This window comes from Oncorhynchus gorbuscha, linkage group LG03 (assembly GCF_021184085.1).
Source record: "Oncorhynchus gorbuscha isolate QuinsamMale2020 ecotype Even-year linkage group LG03, OgorEven_v1.0, whole genome shotgun sequence".
NCBI lineage: Eukaryota > Metazoa > Chordata > Actinopteri > Salmoniformes > Salmonidae > Oncorhynchus > Oncorhynchus gorbuscha.
The window spans coordinates 14,228,066-14,250,914 of record NC_060175.1 but is presented as its reverse complement, the minus strand read 5'-3'; the positions used below and the strand labels follow the sequence as shown (position 1 = coordinate 14,250,914).

General features: G+C 41.3%; 1 protein-coding gene across 2 annotated transcripts in view; it reads right to left on the bottom strand.

Moving 5' to 3' along the window:
• The window catches only part of LOC124026231 (cadherin-22-like), a 339,307-nt gene that overhangs the window by 59,473 nt on the left and 256,985 nt on the right, over positions 1-22,849 (bottom strand). For both annotated transcript variants that reach the window (XM_046339344.1, XM_046339352.1), the window contains 3 exons: positions 20,970-21,226; positions 17,298-17,434; positions 7,020-7,141 (listed from right to left, as the gene is read on the bottom strand). In XM_046339344.1, coding sequence (XP_046195300.1) covers positions 7,020-7,141; positions 17,298-17,434; positions 20,970-21,226 — 516 coding nt within the window. The remainder of the gene's footprint in view (positions 1-7,019; positions 7,142-17,297; positions 17,435-20,969; positions 21,227-22,849) is intronic.

The window sequence follows — 22,849 nt, the reverse complement described above, 5'->3', positions numbered from 1 at the left end:
TTGGGTTTAGTTTCCCTTGCACTGTTTCCACATGCTTGGGTTTAGTTTCCCTACAACTGTTTCCACATGCTTGGGTTTAGTTTCCCTCGCACTGTTTCCACATGCTTGGGTTTAGTTTCCCTCGCACTGTTTCCACATGCTTGGGTTTAGTTTCCCTCCAACTGTTTCCACATGCTTGGGTTTAGTTTCCCTCGCACTGTTTCCACATGATTGGGTTTAGTTTCCCTCGCACTGTTTCCACATGCTTGGGTTTAGTTCCCCTCGCACTGTTTCCACATGCTCGGGTTTAGTTTCCCTCGCACTGTTTCCACATGCTTGGGTTTAGTTTCCCTCCAACTGTTTCCACATGCTTGGGTTTAGTTTCCCTCGCACTGTTTCCACATGCTTGGGTTTAGTTCCCCTCGCACTGTTTCCACATGCTCGGGTTTAGTTTCCCTCACACTGTTTCCACATGCTTGGGTTTAGTTTCCCTCACACTGTTTCCACATGCTTGGGTTTAGTTTCCCTCGCACTGTTTCCACATGCTTGGGTTTAGTTTCCCTCGCACTGTTTCCACATGCTTGGGTTTAGTTTCCCTTGCACTGTTTCCACATGCTAATGTTTTAGAATTTGTGGCACAAATCGCATTCAAGTCATGGGACTGATATTACATTTTTCGCGTATCCCGTCCAAATCTTATGCAAGAATCTAAAATTGATTGTGAAGCTCAACAAAGTCACTTACATATGTTTTGAAGCATGATGTGCAAAAAATATTGTCCTTTATGTACGTCTCGGGCCACTTTCTTTGCCTGATTTATCTCGCCTTTAAACACAAACAAATACGACGTGTTGCCAACTCCTCAAATGGGATCAAACTCAACTCTGTTAAAGGCTAATCTGATTTTCACCACAGTGCCACCGATTGTGAGCCACATAGCTGATGCACTGACAAGGCATGGGTGATAGGCACGCCATACACACACTTACTGAAAAGCTACTCATGAGATTTGCGTGCGCCACAATACTGAGTTGACAAATGCTGGAGTTCCTGTGTAAATATGGTGGTGTGTGTGTTGATAGGTTTAAAGGGGATGTTCCGAGAAAATGAAGCATCTGTTTTGTTGGACTGTGTAGACTCCATATAGGAGAGTAGTGCATATGTTGACGTGTTATGCTCTTGTTGACCTGCATGACTACAACAGAAAGGGAAAATAAAGTTGAAAAGCAACTATTTCAAAACTCCAGGGTTCTGGCTTGGAAGTGAAAAGAACCTACGTTAGCGCAGACATTGCAGCCTGGTATTGCAGAACTATTGGGGGGAAATAAATACTGGCCAATGCCTGACACAATTTTTAGAGGACATAAAGGGAAGGGAGAGCAGACAGAATCCTGACCAAAGTGCAGATAGACAGTATTTTTTTGGTACTCCAGGTGTAAGAATATACAGGTAATTATGCAGGAGGCTGTGCTCCAACCAACCTATCCGCCTTATAAATTGCATTTGTGGCAACAGTAACACAATTCAAGCTCATTTTACACTAGAAATATATCTTGACCCATACGTAATACCATCGTAACACAGCCCATCTGTAAAAAGCCCACCCAACTACATCATCCCCATATTGTTATTTATGTTTTGGTCCTTTGCACCCCAGTATCTCTACTTGCACATTAATCTTCTGCACATCTATCACTCCAGTGTTTAATTGCTAAATTGTAATTATTTCACCACTATTGGCCTATTTATTGCCTTAGCTCCCTAATCTTACTACATTTGCACACACTGTATATAGACTTTTCCTATTATATTATTGACTGCATGTTTGTTTATTCCATGTGTAACTCTGTGTTGTTGTTTGTGTCACACTGCTTTGCTTTATCTTGGCCAGGTCACAGTTGTAAATGAGAACTTGTTCTCAACTTGTCTACCTGGTTAAATAAATGTGAAATAAAAAATAAGAGGGCACCTTATGTGCAGAGAGGGCACCTTATGGTGGATTAAGATACTGGAAGGCCTTGTTTCAATGATATCTACTTATTCCAGGAAACTATGAGAGGGTCATGCATTTCCCTTTAAAGAGACATCTCCAGGATTGTATAAGGTTATTTGGGAAAGATACTTTTTAGCATTTGGTGTACAGCTGATTTTAGCCTGCCAAAAAGGTGGCCAGAGACCATTGTCAAAGTTTTGTTCCTTACTCAACACCTCCTCTTAGAAAAATATATTTCTTCACAACAATATGGTACATACAGTTTGTCATTCTGGTAATTCATGAATGGGTTGATGTATTGATGTATTGATTCATTCTCCCTTTCAGGAGTGGACTTGTCAATTACCAATCAATGAAGAAACTCCATGCAAAAGTACAAAGTACACCAGGACTAAGAATGAGAGAAACTTAACATCTAAGAACTGGTCACACGAATTGTCAAATTGTAGGGTGCAGCAAAATAGGGGTAAAAACACAGAGAGAAAACCTACATTCCTGGAAAACAACATAGATTGCAGCAAATCTGTATTTATGCCAAGGCAGAGAATGAACACGAGAAACCCTCTGACCTAAAGATAACAACATTTTCGTTTAATCTCCCAGAGGTCAAAGCCAACTCAGGGGTTTGTGATATATGGCCAATATATCATGGCAAAGGGCTGTGTCCTAGCACTCAGCCCTTATACCACAGCTATTTGCCATATAACACACTCCCTCTGGCCTTATTGCTTAAAATGTGCATCCAACACAAATAGAAATCCATTTTATTTCTATTGCTTACATGAAAAATTAAATATCTATGTCGATTGAAAAAGATTTCCAAATGTCAATGTGCAATCTAAATGGACCTGTGAAAGAACCTCCTCACTGTCGGGGGTGGGAATCTCAACCACAAGACTAGCGGTCGTCCCTGTGATTATGTGTTGAAGGTTAATGTTGGCTCGCAGATGGAGGAGGGAGTGAGGAAGGAGCGAGATGGAGAGAAATAAGACCACACAATGTTCTTGCGAAACGTGGCGAACACAGAGGGCGATGAGCATTTTTTTAAAGTCTGCAGATCAAGAGGAGGGGAGGCCTAGGCCTCATTACACATGTAGCTTCCAGCAAGGAGGCCCCGCTTTAAAGACATGGATGCATCCCAAATTGCACCCTATATAGTGTACTACCTTTCACTCTGTCCCAAAGTCCCTGGTCAGAAGTAGTGGACAATATAGGGAGGAGGGTGACATTTTGGACACATCCCCAGTCTTTTAATTATTCCTTTGCTCCGCTCAGCGTAATTGGCTCCAGCTGAGCCCCGGGGCCTGTTGACTGAATGGAAAATAAAATACCTTAATGACCCTGTCCATTTTTAATGGTAGTTGAGAATCAGGGCTCCGGATAGATGGATTATCGCTATATCCACACGTGTATATTCTGTCTATTCTCTTCAATCTGCCACCAACTGTTTTAAGATCATGGCCTTTAGATTATGCATTCATTTCTGGCCAACTTCAATGATATTGTGTAAAATCTCCACTAAATCGGCTGTTGAATATTATGTAGTAAATATCAACACGGCTGGTAAAAAAATAGCTAAATGGAACAGATGAAGGATATCAAACCACATGACGTTAACGAATCAAAATAACATACTCCTCTAATCCATCCTCCAAATTTGGGTAACCCAAATCATATTTTTTGTACATTATATTGAAAAGTGATACAGTACATCTATTTTATACTTGGGCCGCAATTATGAAAATGTATGCACTCACTGTAAGTCGCTTCGCATAAAATTGTCTGCTAAATGGCATAATATTGATCTAAATTGACATATTCACCCAACTGATTCAATCCCACCTTTGTCTTTCTATGTATTATGGATGCTTCCTCGGGTCCAGCAAAATGAAGGCAATTATATACAGTGCATTCTGACTATTTCACATTTTGTTATGTCACAGCCTTATTCTAAAATTGATTAAATTGTTGTTTTTCCTCCTCAATCTACACACAAATCCCCATAATGACGAAGCAAAAACATTATTAAAAAAAAATGTTTGCAAATGTATATAAAAAATCTGAACTATGACATTTACATAAATATTCAAACCTTTTACTCAGTACTTTGTTGGAGCACCTTTGGCAGCGATTACAGCTTTGGGTTTTCTTGGGTATGACGCTATAAGCTTGGCACAGCTGTATTTGGGGAGTCTCTTCCAAGCGCTGTCAGGTTGGATGGGGAGCGTCACTGCACAGCTATTTTCAGGTCTCTCCAGAGATGTTTGATTGGGTTCAAGTCCGGGCTCTGGCTGGGCCACTCAAGGACATTCAGAGACTTGTCCCGAAGCCACTCCTGAATTGTTTTGGCTTTGTGCTTAGGATTGTTGTCCTGTTGGAAGGAGAACCTTCGCCCCAGTATGAGGTCCTTAGTGCTCTGGAGCAGGTTTTCATCAAGGATCTGTACATTGCTCCATTCATCTTTCCCTCGATCCTGACTAGTCTCCCAGTCCCTGCCACTGAAAAACATCCCCACAGCATGATGCTGCCGCCACCATTCTTCACCGTAGGGATGGTGCTAGATTTTCTCCAGACGTGACACTTGGCATTCAGGCCAAAGATTTAAATCTCAGTTTCATCAGACCAAAGAATCTTGTTTCTTATGATCTCAGAGTCCTTTAGGTGCCTTTTGGCAAACTCCACGCGGGCTGTCATGTGCCTTTTACTGAGGAGTGGCTTCCATCTGGCCACACTACCATAAAGGCCTGATACATGGAGAGCTGTAGAGATGGTTGTCCTTCTGGAAGGTTCTCCCATCTCCACAGAGGTTCTCTGGAGCTCTGTCAGAGTGATCATCAGGTTCTTGGTCACCTCACTGGCCAAGGTCCTTCTCCCCCGATTGCTCAGTTTGGCCGGGCGGTCTGCTCTAGGAAGAGTCTTGGTGTTTCCAAACGTCTTCCATTTCAGAATGATGGTGGCCACTGTGTTCTTGGGCACCTTCAATGCTAGAGATTTTTTCTGGTACCATTCCCCCAGATCTGTGCCTCGACACAATCCTGTCTTGAAGCTGTATGGTCATTTCCTTTGATCTCGTGGCTTGGTTTAGGCTCTGACATGCACTGTCAACTGTGGAACCTTATAAGGTCTGAATGCTTATGTAAATAAGGAATTAATATTATTTTAATACATTTGCTAGATTTTCTAAAAAGTTGTTTTTGCTTTGTCATTATGGAGTATTGTGTGTAGATTGATTATGATAAAAAAAAAGATTTAATCAATTTTAGAATAAGTCTGTAACGTAACAAATTGTGGAAAAAGTAAAGAGTTCTGAATACTTTCCGCATGCGCTGTACAATTAACAACATTACATTACATTTCCCCTCAGATTTCACAACACAATACGTAGGTGCCCACAGGCCACTAATCTACTATAGCACCATATATCGACAACACAAAATCCATTAGTACGTGTGTGAATAGTGTGTATGTAATCATGTGTAGTCGTTCCACATGGTGTGATTTTACTGTTTGCATGAGTAACTAGATGTGGAATAGAATTCCATGTAGTCATGGCTCTCTGTAGTACTATGCACCTGCCAAAGTCTGTTCTGGACTTGGGTACTGTGACGAGACATCTGGTGGCATGCCTTGCAGGGTATGCATGGGTGTCTGCGCTGTGTGCTTGCAGTTTAAACAGACACCTCGGGGGATTCAATATGTCAATAAATCTTACAAATACAAGTAGTGATGAAGTCAATCTCTCCTCTGCTTTGAGCCAGGAGAGACTGACATATTAATGTCAGCTCTCCATGTACATTGTTTCTGGCACCTGACCACACAACTGGACAATAGTCCAGGTGTGACAAAACTAGAGCCTGTAGGACCTGTCTTGTTGATTGTTAAGAAGGCAGAGCAGCACTTTATTATGGGTAGACATCTCCCCATTTTAGCTACTCTTGAATAAATGGGTTTTGACCATGACAGTTTACAATCCAGGGTTACTCTAAGCAGTTTAGCCTCCTCAACATGCTCAAAGATTTTATTGGGGTTTAGCGAATTATTTGTCCCAAATACAATGCTTTTTGTTTTCAAAACATTCAGCTCTTTGTTACCGCTTCAGTCAAGAAAACACAAATACATCTTCCTTTTATAACTGATAACTCAAGTATTGGCATGAGAATAGTTTGGCAAGCTGCTTCCTGTGCCCAAAACAGCATTTATAAATTGCCTTTGGAACAAAGTGTCAAATAGATCATGCTGTCCAATTGAAAAAGGTCCAAACGAGAAACTAGGCGATAATGAAACAATTCTGACAAAGAGGGGAAATGATTGGCTGTGCCCTACAACCAACACAAACTTATTGCCGACCACTCTTAGGTGGCAAGCATCCAACGCTCTACTAGTATATAGCAAGGCCCCAAGGATTTACGTTTTGCACACAGTTTTGAAAACAACATTTCAGATTTAAAGCAGCAGAGGTAGTTGAAATGAGGAGATGCAATGCAACCATGGGCTGTTTCACAACTGTGATATTGAAGTCCTAGGCCATGATGTTAAATTACATTGCATTTCTGGATGTACACCTTACAAATCCCAAATGAATACAAAATATTTTCAATGAAGTCAGTTCCTCAATGGGATTTGTTTAATTCGTCCCCTCTTGCTGTTGTACTCAGAGTTGTGGTTGAGTCACGGTAATATATTTGTTCATCTACTAAAAATAATGAGTATTCTTATGACAGGAAATACTAACAACTTCAATCACACACAGCATTCACACAGCATGCATTTTGTCGTCCATTAAGACAGGATATCCCAAACTCGTCCACTCCCCACGGTGCACATGTTATTGTTTGTCCAAGCACTACACCACTGACTCAAATAATCAAAGCCTGATGATTAGCATGTTATTTGAATCAGCTGTGTCATGCTAGGGCAAAAACCAAAACGTGCACCCAGGTGGGGCCCCCAGGACCATGTTTTGGAAACCCTGCATTAAGCTGTAGTAAGTATGTTGTAACAGATTAGTTACATGGTAATAATGCATTACGTTAGAATTTGCCCTTACCTGACCCGGCTTAACGTCCTCACAGATGGACGCCTCGTAAGGTCTGGCCAGTTCAGGAGGGTTATCGTTCACGTCCAGGATACGAATGCTCACTGATGAATGGGATATCTGGGATACATTATCTACAAAGATAAGATTCATTTACAGTGTTAGTATTGAATATTTTACACAATAGTGATTTGGTACTGTTCTAATGTGTACTACAACAATATTCTATGGTACTGACAAAATGAACTGGACATTGCTACGGTCAGAACCGCCAATGTCTATAATTGCAAAGAAAGTGAGTTAAATAAATATTTGCAACCAACCAAAACTGTACATCATATCTACAGTATAGCTTTCTGAGGTACAAAGCTGACTGAGTTCTGAGAAAACAGAAGGTCATAATATTGTGTAGTGCATCCTCTTATAAACACACGGTTGAGTGATGACACACGGATGGATGATTGTTGTGTTCAACAGAAGACTGTACGAAAGACAACATTTACCCAATGAAGCCATCAGTCAGCTTGTGCATTTTCACTAAGTGATGACAGTTTTTAATGTGTCCTGAAATTACCTCCATTACCAGGATAACACTTTTCTGACACGAGTCAGGGCTACCACAAATGAGCGAGTCCATTTTCATATCAGAGCTCCAGCTATCAAATAATGAATAAATACAAAATTACAAGTGTAATGATTAGAGTACACCAGGGGCCTGACTTAATTGTTGAAATATGAATTAATGCACTTAATAATGTGTTGTAAATTATTTTGATCACGCCCTTGTTAAAAGATTAACAAAGCAACGAGTGCACACCCCTATTCTCCCGCAAACGTCTTAAAAGACCACATCGAAATGAGGGAGGGGAGACGATTACATGATTAGCGCAATCAAAATCCACTTCAAATTAGTTACTACTACCCCAATTACAAGACTCTGTGGGTTCGGCACTCTGACTTCTCGTTGCATTTTAATTCCAATTCCTAATGATTTGATTATGTTTGACGAGTTTCCATTTTGCTTCTGAACCATTTACAGTGGGGTGCTTCGAACGTGAGTCAATTTAGTGGAAAGTGAGTCATCACTGCAATCTCATGTGCAATCTCAGTATCTACAGGATGTAATTATGTTCTAACATATCTACATATGTAAGAGTGTGTACATTTAGACATGTCTCTTTAATTGTCAGACGTTTACAGTTTCAAATCCATAATACAAAACGCGTTCCATTAAAGAGACAAACTGCAGTTCAAACAACAACAAAGCGCACCACTGTTTTGGTAAACAATAAACATTGATGTGGCTGGAAAACTACACCGTAAGATTTCAACATGTTCTAAATTGCAGTCTTCAGTCAGTGTTCTGCAGATGCCCAGATACTCCATATAGACCAGATACTCCATATAACCGAGATACTCAATATAGACCAGGTACTCCATATAGCCCAGGTACCCAAGATACCCCAGATAGCCCAGATAGTCCATAAAGACCAGGTACCCAGAGAGCCAAGATATTGCCCAGGTACCCCAGAAAGCACAGGTATTTACCAGGTACCCCCCAGGTAACCCATATAGCCCAGGTAATCCATATAGACCAGATACCCCAGATAGCCCATGAATCCCATATAGCGCAGGTACCCCATATAGCCCAGACTGCCCAGGTACCCCATATAGCGCAGGTACCCCATATAGCCCAGACTGCCCAGGTACCCGATATAGCCAATACACCCCATATAGCCCAGACTGCCCAGGTACCCCATATAGCCAATACACCCCATATAGCCCAGACTGCCCAGGTACCCCATATAGCCAATACACCCCATATAGCCCAGACTGCCCAGGTACCCCATATAGCCCATATGCCCCATATAGCCCAGACTGCCCAGGTACACCATATAGCCCAGGTACCCCAAATAGCCCATATACGCCATATAGCCCATATACCCCATATAGCCCAGTTACCCTATATAGGCCATATACTCCATATAACCCATATACCCCATATAGCCCAGTTACCCTATATAGGCCATATACTCCATATAACCCATATACCCCATATAGCCCAGTTACCCTATATAGGCCATATACTCCATATAGCCCATATACCCCATATAGCCCATATAGCCCACTTACCCTATATAGCCCATATGGCCCATATACCCCATATACCCCATATAGCCCAGTTACCCTATATAGCCCATATACCCCATATACCCCATTTAGCCCATATAGCCCATATAACCCATATAGCCAAATAAACCCCATATAGCCCATATACCCCATATAGCCCATATACCCCATATAGCCCAGTTACCCTATATAGCCCATATACCCTATATAGCCCATATACCCTATATAGCCCATAAAGCCCATATAGCCTATATAGCATATACCCCATAGAGCCAAATATACCCCATATAGCCGAATATACCCCATATACCACATATAGCCCATATACCCTATATAGCCCATATACCCCATATACCACATATAGCCCATATAGCCCAGATATACCCTATATAGCCCATATACCCTATATAGCCCAGATACCAAATATAGCCCATATACCCCATATAGCCCATATACTCTATATAGCCCAGATACCAAATATAGCCCATATACCCCATATAGCCCATATACTCTATATAGCCCAGATACCAAATATAGCCCATATACCCCAGATAGCCCATATACCCCATATAGCCCAGATACCCCAGACTGCCCAGATAACTCCAGATAGCCCAGTTACCCTATATAGCCCATATACCACATATAGCCCATATACCCTATATAACCCAGATACCAAATATAGCCCATATACCCCATATAGCCCATATACTCTATATAGCCCATATACTCTATATAGCCCATATACCCCATATAGCCCATATACCCCAGATATCCCAGTTACCCTATATAGCCCAGATACCCCATATAGGGGAGTTCAAACCACCGAGCTGACAAGGTACAGATCTGTCGTTCTGCCCCTGAACAGGCAGTTAACCCACTGTTCCCAGGCCGTCATTGAAAATAAGAATATGTTCTTAACTGACTTGCCTGGTTAAATAAAGGTAAAAAAATATATTAAAAAATTGCCCAGATAGCCCAGTTACCCTATATAGCCCAGATACCCCATATAGCCCAGATACCCTATATTGCCCAGATGTCCCAGATAGCCCAGTTAGCCTATATAGCCCAGATACTCCAGATAGCCCAGTTACCCTATATAGCCCAGATACCCCAGATAGCCCAGTTACCCTATATAGCCCCCATATAGCCCACTCTATATAGCCCATATAGCCCAGATGTCCCAGATAGCCCATATAGCCCATATACCCCAGATATCCCAGTTACCCTATATAATCCTCACATCAATGCTATATTTTAATTGAGTGGTTTTTGCCTGAGTAGCAAGAATATAAATGGATGTGCTCTCACAGTCTTATCTACCTTAATTCAGCCCTCCACAGTGGACCTACAGAGCAGATAGGAGAATGACAATAATCAGTGCGCATTACATTTCAATCCCACAAACAAAAAATAAAAGCTGAAACTGAGGAACATTGATAAACTGAGGAACATTGGTAAACTGAGGAACATTGGTAAACTGAGGAACATTGGTAAAACATTTCAATGAGGAACATTGGTAAACTGAGGAACATTGGTAAACTGAGGAACATTGGTAAACTGAGGAACATTGGTAAACTGAGGAACATTGGGAAACTGAGGAACATTGGGAAACTGAGGAACATTGGTAAACTGAGGAACATTGGGAAACTGAGGAACATTGGGAAACTGAGGAACATTGGGAAACTGAGGAACATTGGGAAACTGAGGGTCATTGGGAAACTGAGGAACATTGGTAAACTGAGGAACATTGGTAAACTGAGGAACATTGGTAAACTGAGGAACATTGGGAAACTGAGGAACATTGGGAAACTGAGGACATTGGGAAACTGAGGAACATTGGTAAACTGAGGAACATTGGGAAACTGAGGAACATTGGGAAACTGGGTCATTGGGAAACTGGGTCATTGGGAAACTGGACTCATTGGGAAACTGGACTCATTGGGAAACTGGATCATTGGCATACTGAGGAACATTGGGAAACTGGGTCATTGGGAAACTGGACTCATTGGGAAACTGGATCATTGGCATACTGAGGAACATTGGGAAACTGGGTCATTGGGGGATCCTCTGCCGTTTTCAGCAGACTGTTTTTATTTGTCTCACTGGTGAGCTGATCTGTTCTAAATTTGTCTTGAAGAAATATCAGAGACATGAAGAAAGAGGATTTCAACAGATTATTGACACACTGAACATCTGGTGTCTGCTGAGCAGATGTTAAACATCTCGATAGAAGATTTCTTGCTGAAATAACATTATACTGAGAGTCTTCTTCAGAGAGTCTGGAAAGGAAGCCTGTGACCACCATGCCACAGAACCACCATACCACATAACCACCATCCTACATAACCAGCATACTGGTTAGAGCATTGGACTAGTAACCGGAAGGTTGCAAGTTCAAAGCCCCGAGCAGACAAGGTACAAATCTGTCGTTCTGCCCCTGAACAGGCAGTTAACCCATTGTTCCTAGGGCGTCATTGAAAATAAGAATTTGCTCTTAACTGACTTGCCTAGTTAAATAAAGGTTAAAAAATACAAAATAACACATATACCACAGGAACACCATGCCACATAACAATACCACAGAACCACCATACCACAGAACCACCATACCACAGAACCACCATACCACATAACCACCATGCCACATAACCACCATGCCACATAACCACCATGCCACATAACAATGCCACAGAACCACCATACCACAGAACCACCATGCCACAGAACCAATGCCACATAACAATGCCACAGAACCACCATACCACATAACCACCATACCACAGAACCACCATACCACATACAATGCCACAGAACCACCATACCACATAAGCAGAACACAATACCACATAATAAGCACAATACCACATAACCACATACCACATAACCAAAATACCACATAACCACCATACCACAGAACCACCATACCACATAACAATGCCACAGAACCACCATACCACATAACCACCATACCACAGAACCACCATACCACATAAAAATGCCACAGAACCACCATGCCACAGAACCACCATACCACAGAACCACCATACCACAGAACCACCATGCCACAGAACCACCATGCCACAGAACCACCATACCACATAACACGGCCACAGAACCACCATACCACATAACAATGCCACAGAACCACCATACCACATAACAATGCCACAGAACCACTATATCGCAGAAATACCATACCACATAACAATGCCACAGAACCACCATGCCACAGAACCACCATACCACATAACCACCATGCCACAGAACCTCCATACCACATAACAATGTCACAGAACCACCATGACACATAACAATACCACAGAACCACCATACCACATAACAATGCCACAGAACCACCATGCCACATAACAATGCCACAGAACCACCATGCCACATAACAATGCCACAGAACCACCATACCACATAACAATGCCACAGAACCACCATACCACATAACAATACCACAGAACCACCATATCACAGGGCCACCATACCACAGAACCACCATGCCACATAACAATGCCACAGAACCACCATACCACAGAACCACCATGCCACAGAACCACATAAAAATGTCACAGAACCACCATACCACAGAACCACCATACCACAGAACCACCATACCACAGAACCACCATACCACATAACAATGCCACAGAACCACCATGCCACATAACAATGCCACAGAACCACCATACCACATAACAATACCACAGAACCACCATATCACAGGGCCACCATACCACAGAACCACCATACCACATAACAATGCCACAGAACCACCATACCACAGAACCACCATGCCACAGAACCACATAAAAATGTCACAGAACCACCATACCACAGAACCACCATACCACAGAACCACCATACCACATAGCAATGCCACAGAACCACCATACCACAGAACCACCATGCCACAGAACCACATAAAAATGTCACAGAACCACCATACCACAGAACCACCATACCACGTAACAATGCCACAGAACCACCATGTCACAGAACCACCATACTACCAAACCACATAACAACGTCACAGAACCACCATACCACAGAACCACCATACCACAGAACCACCATACCACTTAACAATGCCACAGAACCACCATGTCACACAACCACCATACCACATAACAATGCCACAGAACCACCATACCACAGAACCACCATACCACATAACAATGCCACAGAACCACCATGCCACAGAACCACCATACCAAAGAACCACAATTCCACATAACCACCATACCACATAACCAGGCCTTAGACATAAAGGGATTGTGTATATTCATGAACAATAGTTTAGGATGATTGCTACAGGAAACAGTTTGTTCTAAATGTAAATTGGGTCAACAGGGAAAAGGGGATATGAATGGACTATGAGTTATTCTGTCTTTGTTTTACCTCCCTTCAGAGGTGAAAGCACAGTGAAGCAGAGAATGGGAGCATATATGGTCATTTTGCTAGCTAAACTAAACACTATCAAAACGCAAAATGTGACGTTGTACTATATAGTGCCACTAACCAAAAACACATGAGGATGCATACACTCAATAGGAAATGTTCAGTTAATAATGAACAGTCCTGTGAAAATCTAATGTTAACTCAAAGGGATAGTTAAGCAATACATATGTAGCTATTTATTTGACCTTGAAAGACAACAAGTGACTGGAATACACACTGGGGTTAAAATTTCATGCCCAAATAATCTAAAGATATATTTTTTTAAATGCTACATTTTAACAAAACCAAAGTACTCCTTGTCCAGAGACTGCTTTCAAAGTAAGAAAATAAATGTTAAATTGCTGAATTGTCCCTTTAGGAAAAACACTTCTAATGCATTGGCATACAGCCTTACACAAAGGTGCTAGACATGGTAGTGGATGAGGTGCATTACCTCTGAACAATGTCAAGAGCTTTATACACTTGGATAAGCACAATATGCATCCAATCCATTAAATACAAATGGCTGACGTGATTCATTGAACACAAAAACAATATTCAAAAGTTCGCTAATATCGCTAAGCAGTCTTGATAAGGACATCACGTAGATTATACAATCACAGACAAATCCCACAGGTCAGCGGCTCTGATGCACATCTGATGCACATCTGATGTATGATCAGTATGAAATGCCCTCCACAGAGCGTACCATTACAAAATGAATCCTAACAAACTCACCTTCGTCATCATTGGCTCAATGGTAAGCATAAATCATTTGCTCTGTTATATAATCTCCCTTTCCATTTGAACTGTTACACAGCCTAACACATAATGCGTTGTGTTATGTTACATAATCTCCCTTCCCATTTGAACTGTTACACAGCCTAACACATAATGTGTTGTGTAAATTAATTCTCAAGTGTTCACATTCATTAGTATGTTGTATCCAATTAGACAAAATGGCCACTATTTGTCATATTTCTATTACTTTTATACAGTTGCAACTTTTCAATACTTCACAAATGCTAAGATATTTATTTGTGAGGAAGCAGTCTGCACCAGGTCAGGGGCAATGTGAAACCTTCGCTTTAAGTATATTTTCTTGAAAGATAAAGACTTTCAAACTACTCAGGTATCTTTTTACCCTAAGGGTGGGACACGTATACATTTCCCCCACATTTAACTGTCTCGAGAAAAAAAAACAGTTTGCAATGTGATATCATACTATCTATCACAGGTCTTTGAAATGATGTGTCAGTCTTGCCGCCCTGATAGGATTCTTCCCCGACAGGTCTGTCAAGAGTCTGCAGAAGATGCAAAAAGCTGCTTTTGACACTACTACTCAGCTCTTTGGTCTCCCATGGAGGGAAGAACTAGATACAGTACACTGCAGAGGGAATCGCCTTTATGCTACCTTCATGCGCAAATCGGAACTAGGAAACTCCAAAATATCCAACAAAGAAAACTGGGGGTACAATGCTTCTAACCAAGTTTCACACTCGTATTTACCACTTGAAAGCTGGTATTGAACAGTTTTGGATGTCTCAAGCTCTGAATTAAGACATGTTCTGGGGATTTTTTTAAGCATATGTGAATGCAAACAATTGAGTTGATACCTTGTTGAGATAGGAAGAAAATGCTGTATGACTGCCTCTGAAATGGTGATATCATTCTTAAAGTATAAAATGTTTGGTTGTTCTGGCCTTGCTCATTACTAATCAGGCTCAATCACCCCTGCAACATGATGACCAACCATGGACCTCATTCAAGAAAGTATTCAACAATGCTGATGTACTGTAGCTAGCGATCACACGGTTTTAATGTCAATAACAGGGTTGGGGGATAATGAGCGGTCATGTTATTTTCCTGTAATCTTAAAATGGCCTTGTTCAATTCAACCTTTTGCCACTCCAACCATAACTAGCCGAGGAGTCATTAAACCAAGTTGCACAAAACTGTTGAAAGAGTTATTTAAAAAAAGTTTTGTTCTGGTGGTTTGCTGCTTCACTTCTCTTGACTGCTGCTCAATGTGCTCGAGAATCAATGAGCTGCTGGCGATAAGAAACATTTGGAGAGAATCTCTGATGAAGTCAACCGTTGACTTTGTTTGTCTTGGTAAAAAAAAAAGTGAAGCAAGGAAGGGCTTTATCTGTCAAGTACAGCCCTGTGTTTATGCCTGATATGGGCTCAAATGACTCCCTCACACAATTAAATGGCAAATGAACATGAAAATGTGCCTATGTCATAATGTGAGCACAGAGAGAAAGAGCACAATGGCAAACAATTTGTCTTGAGAATTACAACACCAAGCAGATGCTGAAAGACTCCCAAATGCTCATTTCCTCCACATGTTTGAGTGAGAAGTTTGCTTGCAAGGCAAACAAATGTGTCGCGTAGAGCACTTGGAGTAAGAACAATCTCAACCTACCATGAATAAATAATTATATTCGTACATGTATAACTATAACAACCAGTATAAGACTACGTTTTTACACTTAAAGGGATAGTTCACACAACGTATACATTGGTTTCATTACCCTGTAAGCAGTCTATGGACGAGTTATGATGATAATCCATGCTTTGGTTTAGTTTCCCTAGCACTGTTTCCACATGCTAACATTTGAGCCTTTTTTGGCACAAATCCAATTCAAGTCATGCGACTGAAATGAGCACTTTTAGCGCATCATGTCCAAATCATCAAAAAGTAACTCAAATTGATTGTGAAGCTTAACACATTTACTTAACGATCATTTAAAATAATGCATGAAAAATGCTAATATATTGTCCCATGACATGAATGGGATTTTTCATACGAAGGCTAAATCTTTAGCATGTGGAAACAGTGCCAGGAAAGCTAAACCAAAGTATGGATTGCTGTCATACCTTGTCCATAAACTTCTTACAGGGTAAGGACACCAATATGTAATTTTGTAATTTGGGTGAACTATCCCTTTAATGGAGAAAAACAAACACAGAGAGACGTAGAATTCACTGTTGTTATGCTGAAATGGTTTATTTCATTCTGTGAGGCCAGGTAGATATTACTAGCCAGATGCAGAATGCAATCTCTTGTGCTTTCAATACAATCCCAACATCACTTCATCTGTCAAAGATTGGAAAAAGTACTCTGTGTATTCCTGTCACTGCACGACGTTTAGTTCTTAGGGTATAAGAATAGCTTGCCACCAGCTACTCCACCGTCAGGGTATTACATTCTTCATTTTCTTTGCGAATGAAAAAGTATTGAGCAAGATGAAACAACGTTACATGTGTTCTGCTTTTATTTGGGATTATGTGACAGCTTGTTGGTGCTGACGATATCTGTCGGTCATCTGTGATTCCATAGCAATATCATAACAATCACTTCACATAGAGCCTTATTATATATGAAAAGGCAAAACAAACCAAACTTCAGATTAGTATCATATCAGTTACTATAGGGGCAAGGCTGGGTGTTATAAACTGTTATGACAGGTGCTATGTCATTCTTATGATAGTGTTATGTATCATGGCCCTGTATCAGCCTCTCAGTCAAAGGCATATTTCCAATTCTTACTTGAAGATATGATAACATTTAAAACATACAGTTATAATGCTTTAAAACTTGTTATAAGCATTTATGAGCCTTTATAATGTCTTATAACAAGGCTTATAATATGATATGTCTCTCTATGTATACAATGCAATACACATTCATAGAACTGGAGCATATACCTGCTTCCACTGCTGTCACAGTGATGTTGTGCCAGCCAGCCGTCTCTCGGTCCAGAATTTTGCCCAGGGTGATGGCGCCCGATACTGGATCAATGTGAAAGATCTGCTCCTGGTCTGTACTTCGGTCAATGGAGAACCTGGTAGGGAGAGCGAGAAAAAAGGGGAGTACATAGTTGAACGGTGTAAAATCAATTCTAAACCATCTGCAAGACTTTTTCGGTGGCTGCCCTAACACTGTGGCCCATGGGGATATTGCCCGTTGCCGTTGACATCGGATTATGGCTAAACATTAGCATTTTCAAATGTAGGGAAAGAGGATGAAAATAATTATCCATTTAGCATCTGTATAGGAAACCTGTCACAGTGCTTGTGTCCCTACTGCACCTACATCCCCAAACAAGTCTGTGGTTTCAGCCCATGCTGGAGGGGAAAAAATACAAATGAATATTTCATGCTGCACTCCAATGAAAGCAAAATACATTTGCACATCCTTGTGGTTGGCTCCACGAGGAGCGCTCAGAAGAGTATAGAGCCAACAAAACCCTGTGAGTAGTTTATTTTTCTCTCTTGAGCAGGCTCGTGTGCCCGTCGGGACTTTAATGGAATATTATGAGCATAATCATTTCCTTTTCTACCTTTTGGACAAAAAGCTCATCAAAGGGACCAGTAGGGTCTTTGTACAAGCTGTACTAGACAACTAAAAGGGGTACAGTGAGATGAGCTTCATGTAGTCTAGGTGTTGAGGTGCATACTGCATCCACAGTTAGATTATTCTAGTTATATTACATTAGAGACTGCCCGCTCTGAATCTGTAGTCTATACAAGGAACAACACTTTTCATAGCTGCAACGTTTATACAGAACATCACTACATCAATAAACCGTATAGCTAAGTCTATCATTAAAATGTATTTTATTTATGAAAGTAATAGTGACAAACGGTGACACCTACACAATAATTATGTAAATTACATAAAATTATATTTCAGCTTTCAAAACTTCTATAGTACTTGGTGAAGGGAAATCACGTAGATATTACCAGATATTACCAGTGCATCTTATAACATTTGCAGATATGCCATCCCTTTAATATATGAATGGAGAAGTACACATTTCCAGAAGATCAGTAAGCACTAAACACAACTAACCCAAACACTTCAGTTTCAAGACGCCATTCCATCTTCCTGATAAAGAGCCAAACAAACAAAACAAACACATTTTCTGTTCATACGAGGCCAGATTTTGTTTCCAGAGGCTGTGTTCATTCCTCTGGAACTCTTACCCCTTTGGTACAGCGCCCGCTACTGCCTGCTAGTGCCAGCCAGTGTCCAGCAATACCCGATCGGTGCCCTCCGGAGCAGAGTGACAGGAGTGTGGGAGAGAGTGATGGGCCCTTGGGCACCAGGCGTCGGGGTTAGTTCCGTCCAATCGAGATGATTAAAGTGGTACCGATGGGCATGGCGCAGCGCCAGGGTACCCTCGAACCCGTTGGCTCTCGCCTGCCAACAAGCAGGCGGTGGCACTGCCATTGTGTTGTACTTTATTACACCTGGAGCACTTTCAGTTCAGCCTCATGCATTTTTAATAGAGGTAATTTGCACAGACTGTGTGTGTCGGTGAGCGTGAAGCTCCACTCGCCTCACCGCTATTATTTCTCCACCCAAGACCTGAGGTGGAGGCTCTGGCACAAAATAATATCATTCTGCTCATAAATAGGGATCTGAGCGAATGCACAAAGATGTGTGAGATTCTGAGGAATCCTCTAGCGTGGTCAAAAGTCAATGCAGTAGCCTAGAGTAATGTGATTCTGGCATTGTGCAAATGGATGAATCAATGTTTTCATGATTCAAATTGTGTCGTGGAGCGATCTTCCAATTGTGTGTTTATTACCTACCATATTTAAAAAGGAATGTCAAATCCCAAGCTCCATGTACATCTAAACTTGTGTTTGTTGATATAAGATGCCATTTAAATCAGTCCAATAAATTCAGTAATGTAGTCCTTATTTGGGGGTCTTATATGGCATTGTAAACATATGGTCGGGTCATTTGTAGCTATGAACATGTTTCTGTTCGTTGAAAGTTCTGCTTCTTTACTTGTGAAGCATACATTATACTAATGGTATGTCTTATTATAGCCATATCTCCACCAGTTCTTATAGCCATATCTCCACCAGTTCTTATAGCCATATCTCTACCTGTTCTTATAGCCATATCACTACCAGTTATTATAGCCATATCACTACCAGTTATTATAGCCATATCACTACCCGTTCTTATAGCCATATCACTACCAGTTATTATAGCCATATCCCTACCAGTTATTATAGCAATATCACTACCAGTTATTATAGCCATATCACTACCCGTTCTTATAGCCATATCACTACCAGTTATTATAGCCATATCACTACCCGTTCTTATAGCCATATCACTACCAGTTATTATAGCCATATCACTACCCGTTCTTATAGCCATATCACTACCAGTTATTATAGCCATATCACTACCAGTTATTATAGCCATATCACTACCAGTTATTATAGCCATATCACTACCAGTTATTATAGCCATATCACTACCAGTTATTATAGCCATATCACTACCAGTTATTATAGCCATATATCTACCCGTTCTTATAGCCATATCACTACCAGTTATTATAGCCATATCACTACCAGTTCTTATAGCCATATCACTACCCGTTCGTATAGCCATATATCTACCCGTTCTTATAGCCATATCACTACCAGTTATTATAGCCATATCACTACCAGTTCTTATAGCCATATCACTACCAGTTATTATAGCCATATCACTACCCGTTCTTATAGCCATATCACTACCAGTTATTATAGCCATATCACTACCAGTTATTATAGACATATCACTACCAGTTATTATAGCCATATCACTACCAGTTATTATAGCCATATCACTACCAGTTATTATAGCCATATCACTACCAGTTATTATAGCCATATATCTACCCGTTCTTATAGCCATATCACTACCAGTTATTATAGCCATATCACTACCAGTTCTTATAGCCATATCACTACCCGTTTTTATAGCCATATATCTACCCGTTCTTATAGCCATATCACTACCAGTTATTATAGCCATATCACTACCAGTTATTATAGCCATATCACTACCAGTTCTTATAGCCATATCACTACCCGTTCTTATAGCCATATATCTACCCGTTCTTATAGCCATATCACTACCAGTTATTATAGCCATATATCTACCCGTTATTATAGCCATATCACTACCAGTTATTATAGCCATATATCTACCAGTTATTATAGCCATATCACTACCCGTTCTTGTAGTCACATCTCTACCCGTTCTTATAGCCATATCACTACCCGTTCTTATAGCCATATATCTACCAGTTCTTATAGCCATATATCTACCCGTTCTTATAGCCATATCTCTACCCGTTCTTATAGCCATATCTCTACCAGTTATTATAGCCATATCACTACCAGTTCTTATAGCCATATATCTACCCGTTCTTATAGCCATATCTCTACCAGTTATTATAGCCATATCTCTACCCGTTATTATAGCCATATCTCTTCTAGTTATTATAGCAGTTAATGAAGAACTATCTGAATGAACTAATAAACTGTATTGGATTTGAAAAAAGGAGTCATGATTCATACCTGACAGGTGCGTTCTCCTTGTCTGGGTCCTTGGCTGTAGCTGTGCCCACCAGCGCACCTAGCCTGGCATCCTCCTGGACCTCCATGATTGCCCCCTCAGCAGGGAGGAAGACAGGCGGCTCGTCCGCGTCGGTTACGCTGACCCGCACAATTGTCTGGTCGCGGAAAGAGCCAAGCTCCAAAAATCGGGGGTCCACGTGCTTGTTGACAGCCTCCACCACCACGTTGTGTGTACGCTTGCTCTCAAAGTCCAGTGGCTGAACGGAGCACAAACAGGGAAGAACTAAAGCAATGACATGTCACTCTAAGGGGAAATAATTCACTCCTCAGGCAAATGCTATAGGGTGCATAAGTGTAAACTGAGCAGATATAAGGATTGCTATGTCTATCAAATACCTAAACAGCAACAAGGAAATCTGAGCTCTACTGCTGTACAAACCTTTTCTATTCATATACTATCAATGCCTTCAGAAAGTATTCACAGAGCTACACTCTTCCACAAAGTGGGATTCAAATGGATTTATTTCTTTGTTTGTTTTTTGTCGCCAATCTACAAAAAATACTTGGTAATGTCAAAGTGGAAGAAACATTCTAACATTTGTAAAACATTTATGAAAAATAAAACACGAATATACAGTGGGGAGAACAAGTATTTGATACACTGCCAATTTAGCAGATTTTCCAACTTACAAAGTATGTAGAGGTCTGTAATTTTTATCATAGGTACACTTTAACTGTGAGAGACGGAATCTAAAACAAAAATCCAGAAAATCACATTGTATGATTTTTAAGTAATTCATTTGCATTTTATTGCATGACATAAGTAATTGATCACCTACCAACCAGTAAGAATTTTGGCTCTCACAGATCTGTTTGTTTTTCTTTAAGAAGCCCTCCTGTTCTCCACTCATTACCTGTATTAACTGCATCTGTTTGAACTCGTTACCTGTATAAAATACACCTGTCCACACACTCAATCAAACAGACTCCAACCTCTCCACAATGGCCAAGACCAGTGAGCTGTGTAAGGACATCAGGGATAGAATTGTAGACCTGCACAAGGCTGGGATGGGCTACAGGACAATAGGCAGGCAGCTTGGTGAGAAGGCAACAACTGTTGGCACAATTATTAGAAAATGGAAGAAGTTCAAGCTGACGGTCAATCACCCTCGGTCTGGGACTCCATGCAAGATCTCACCTCGTGGGGCATCAATGATCATGAGGAAGGTGCGGGATCAGCCCAGAACTACAAGGCAGGACCTGGTCAATGGCTTGAAAAGAGCTGGGACCACAGTCTCAAAGAAAACCATTAGTAACACACTACACCATCATGGATTAAAATCCTTCAGCGCACGCAGGGTCCCCCTGATCAAGCCAGCGCATGTCCAGGCCCGTCTGAAGTTTTCCAATGACCATCTGGATGATCCAGAGGAGGAATGGGAGAAGGTCATGTGGTCTGATGAGACAAAAACAGAGCTTTTTGGTCTAAACTCACCGTATTTGGAGGGAGAAGAAGGATGAGTACAACCCCAAGAACACCATCCCAACCGTGAAGCATGGAGGGGGAAACATAATTCTTTGCAGATGGGGACAGGACGACTGCACCGTATTGAGGGGAGGATGGATGGGGCCATGTATCGCGAGATCGGTCTGGCTGGGTCTTCCAGCATGACAATGACCCGAAACACACAGCCAGGGCAACTAAGGAGTGGCTCTGTAAGAAGCATCTCAAGGTCCTGGAGTGGCCTAGTAGCCTAACCCAATAGAAAATCTTTGGAAAGAGCTGAAAGTCTGTATTGCCCAGCGACGGCCCCGAAACCTGAAGGATCTGGAGAAGGTCTGTATGGAGGAGTGGGCCAAAATCCCTGCTGCAGTGTGTG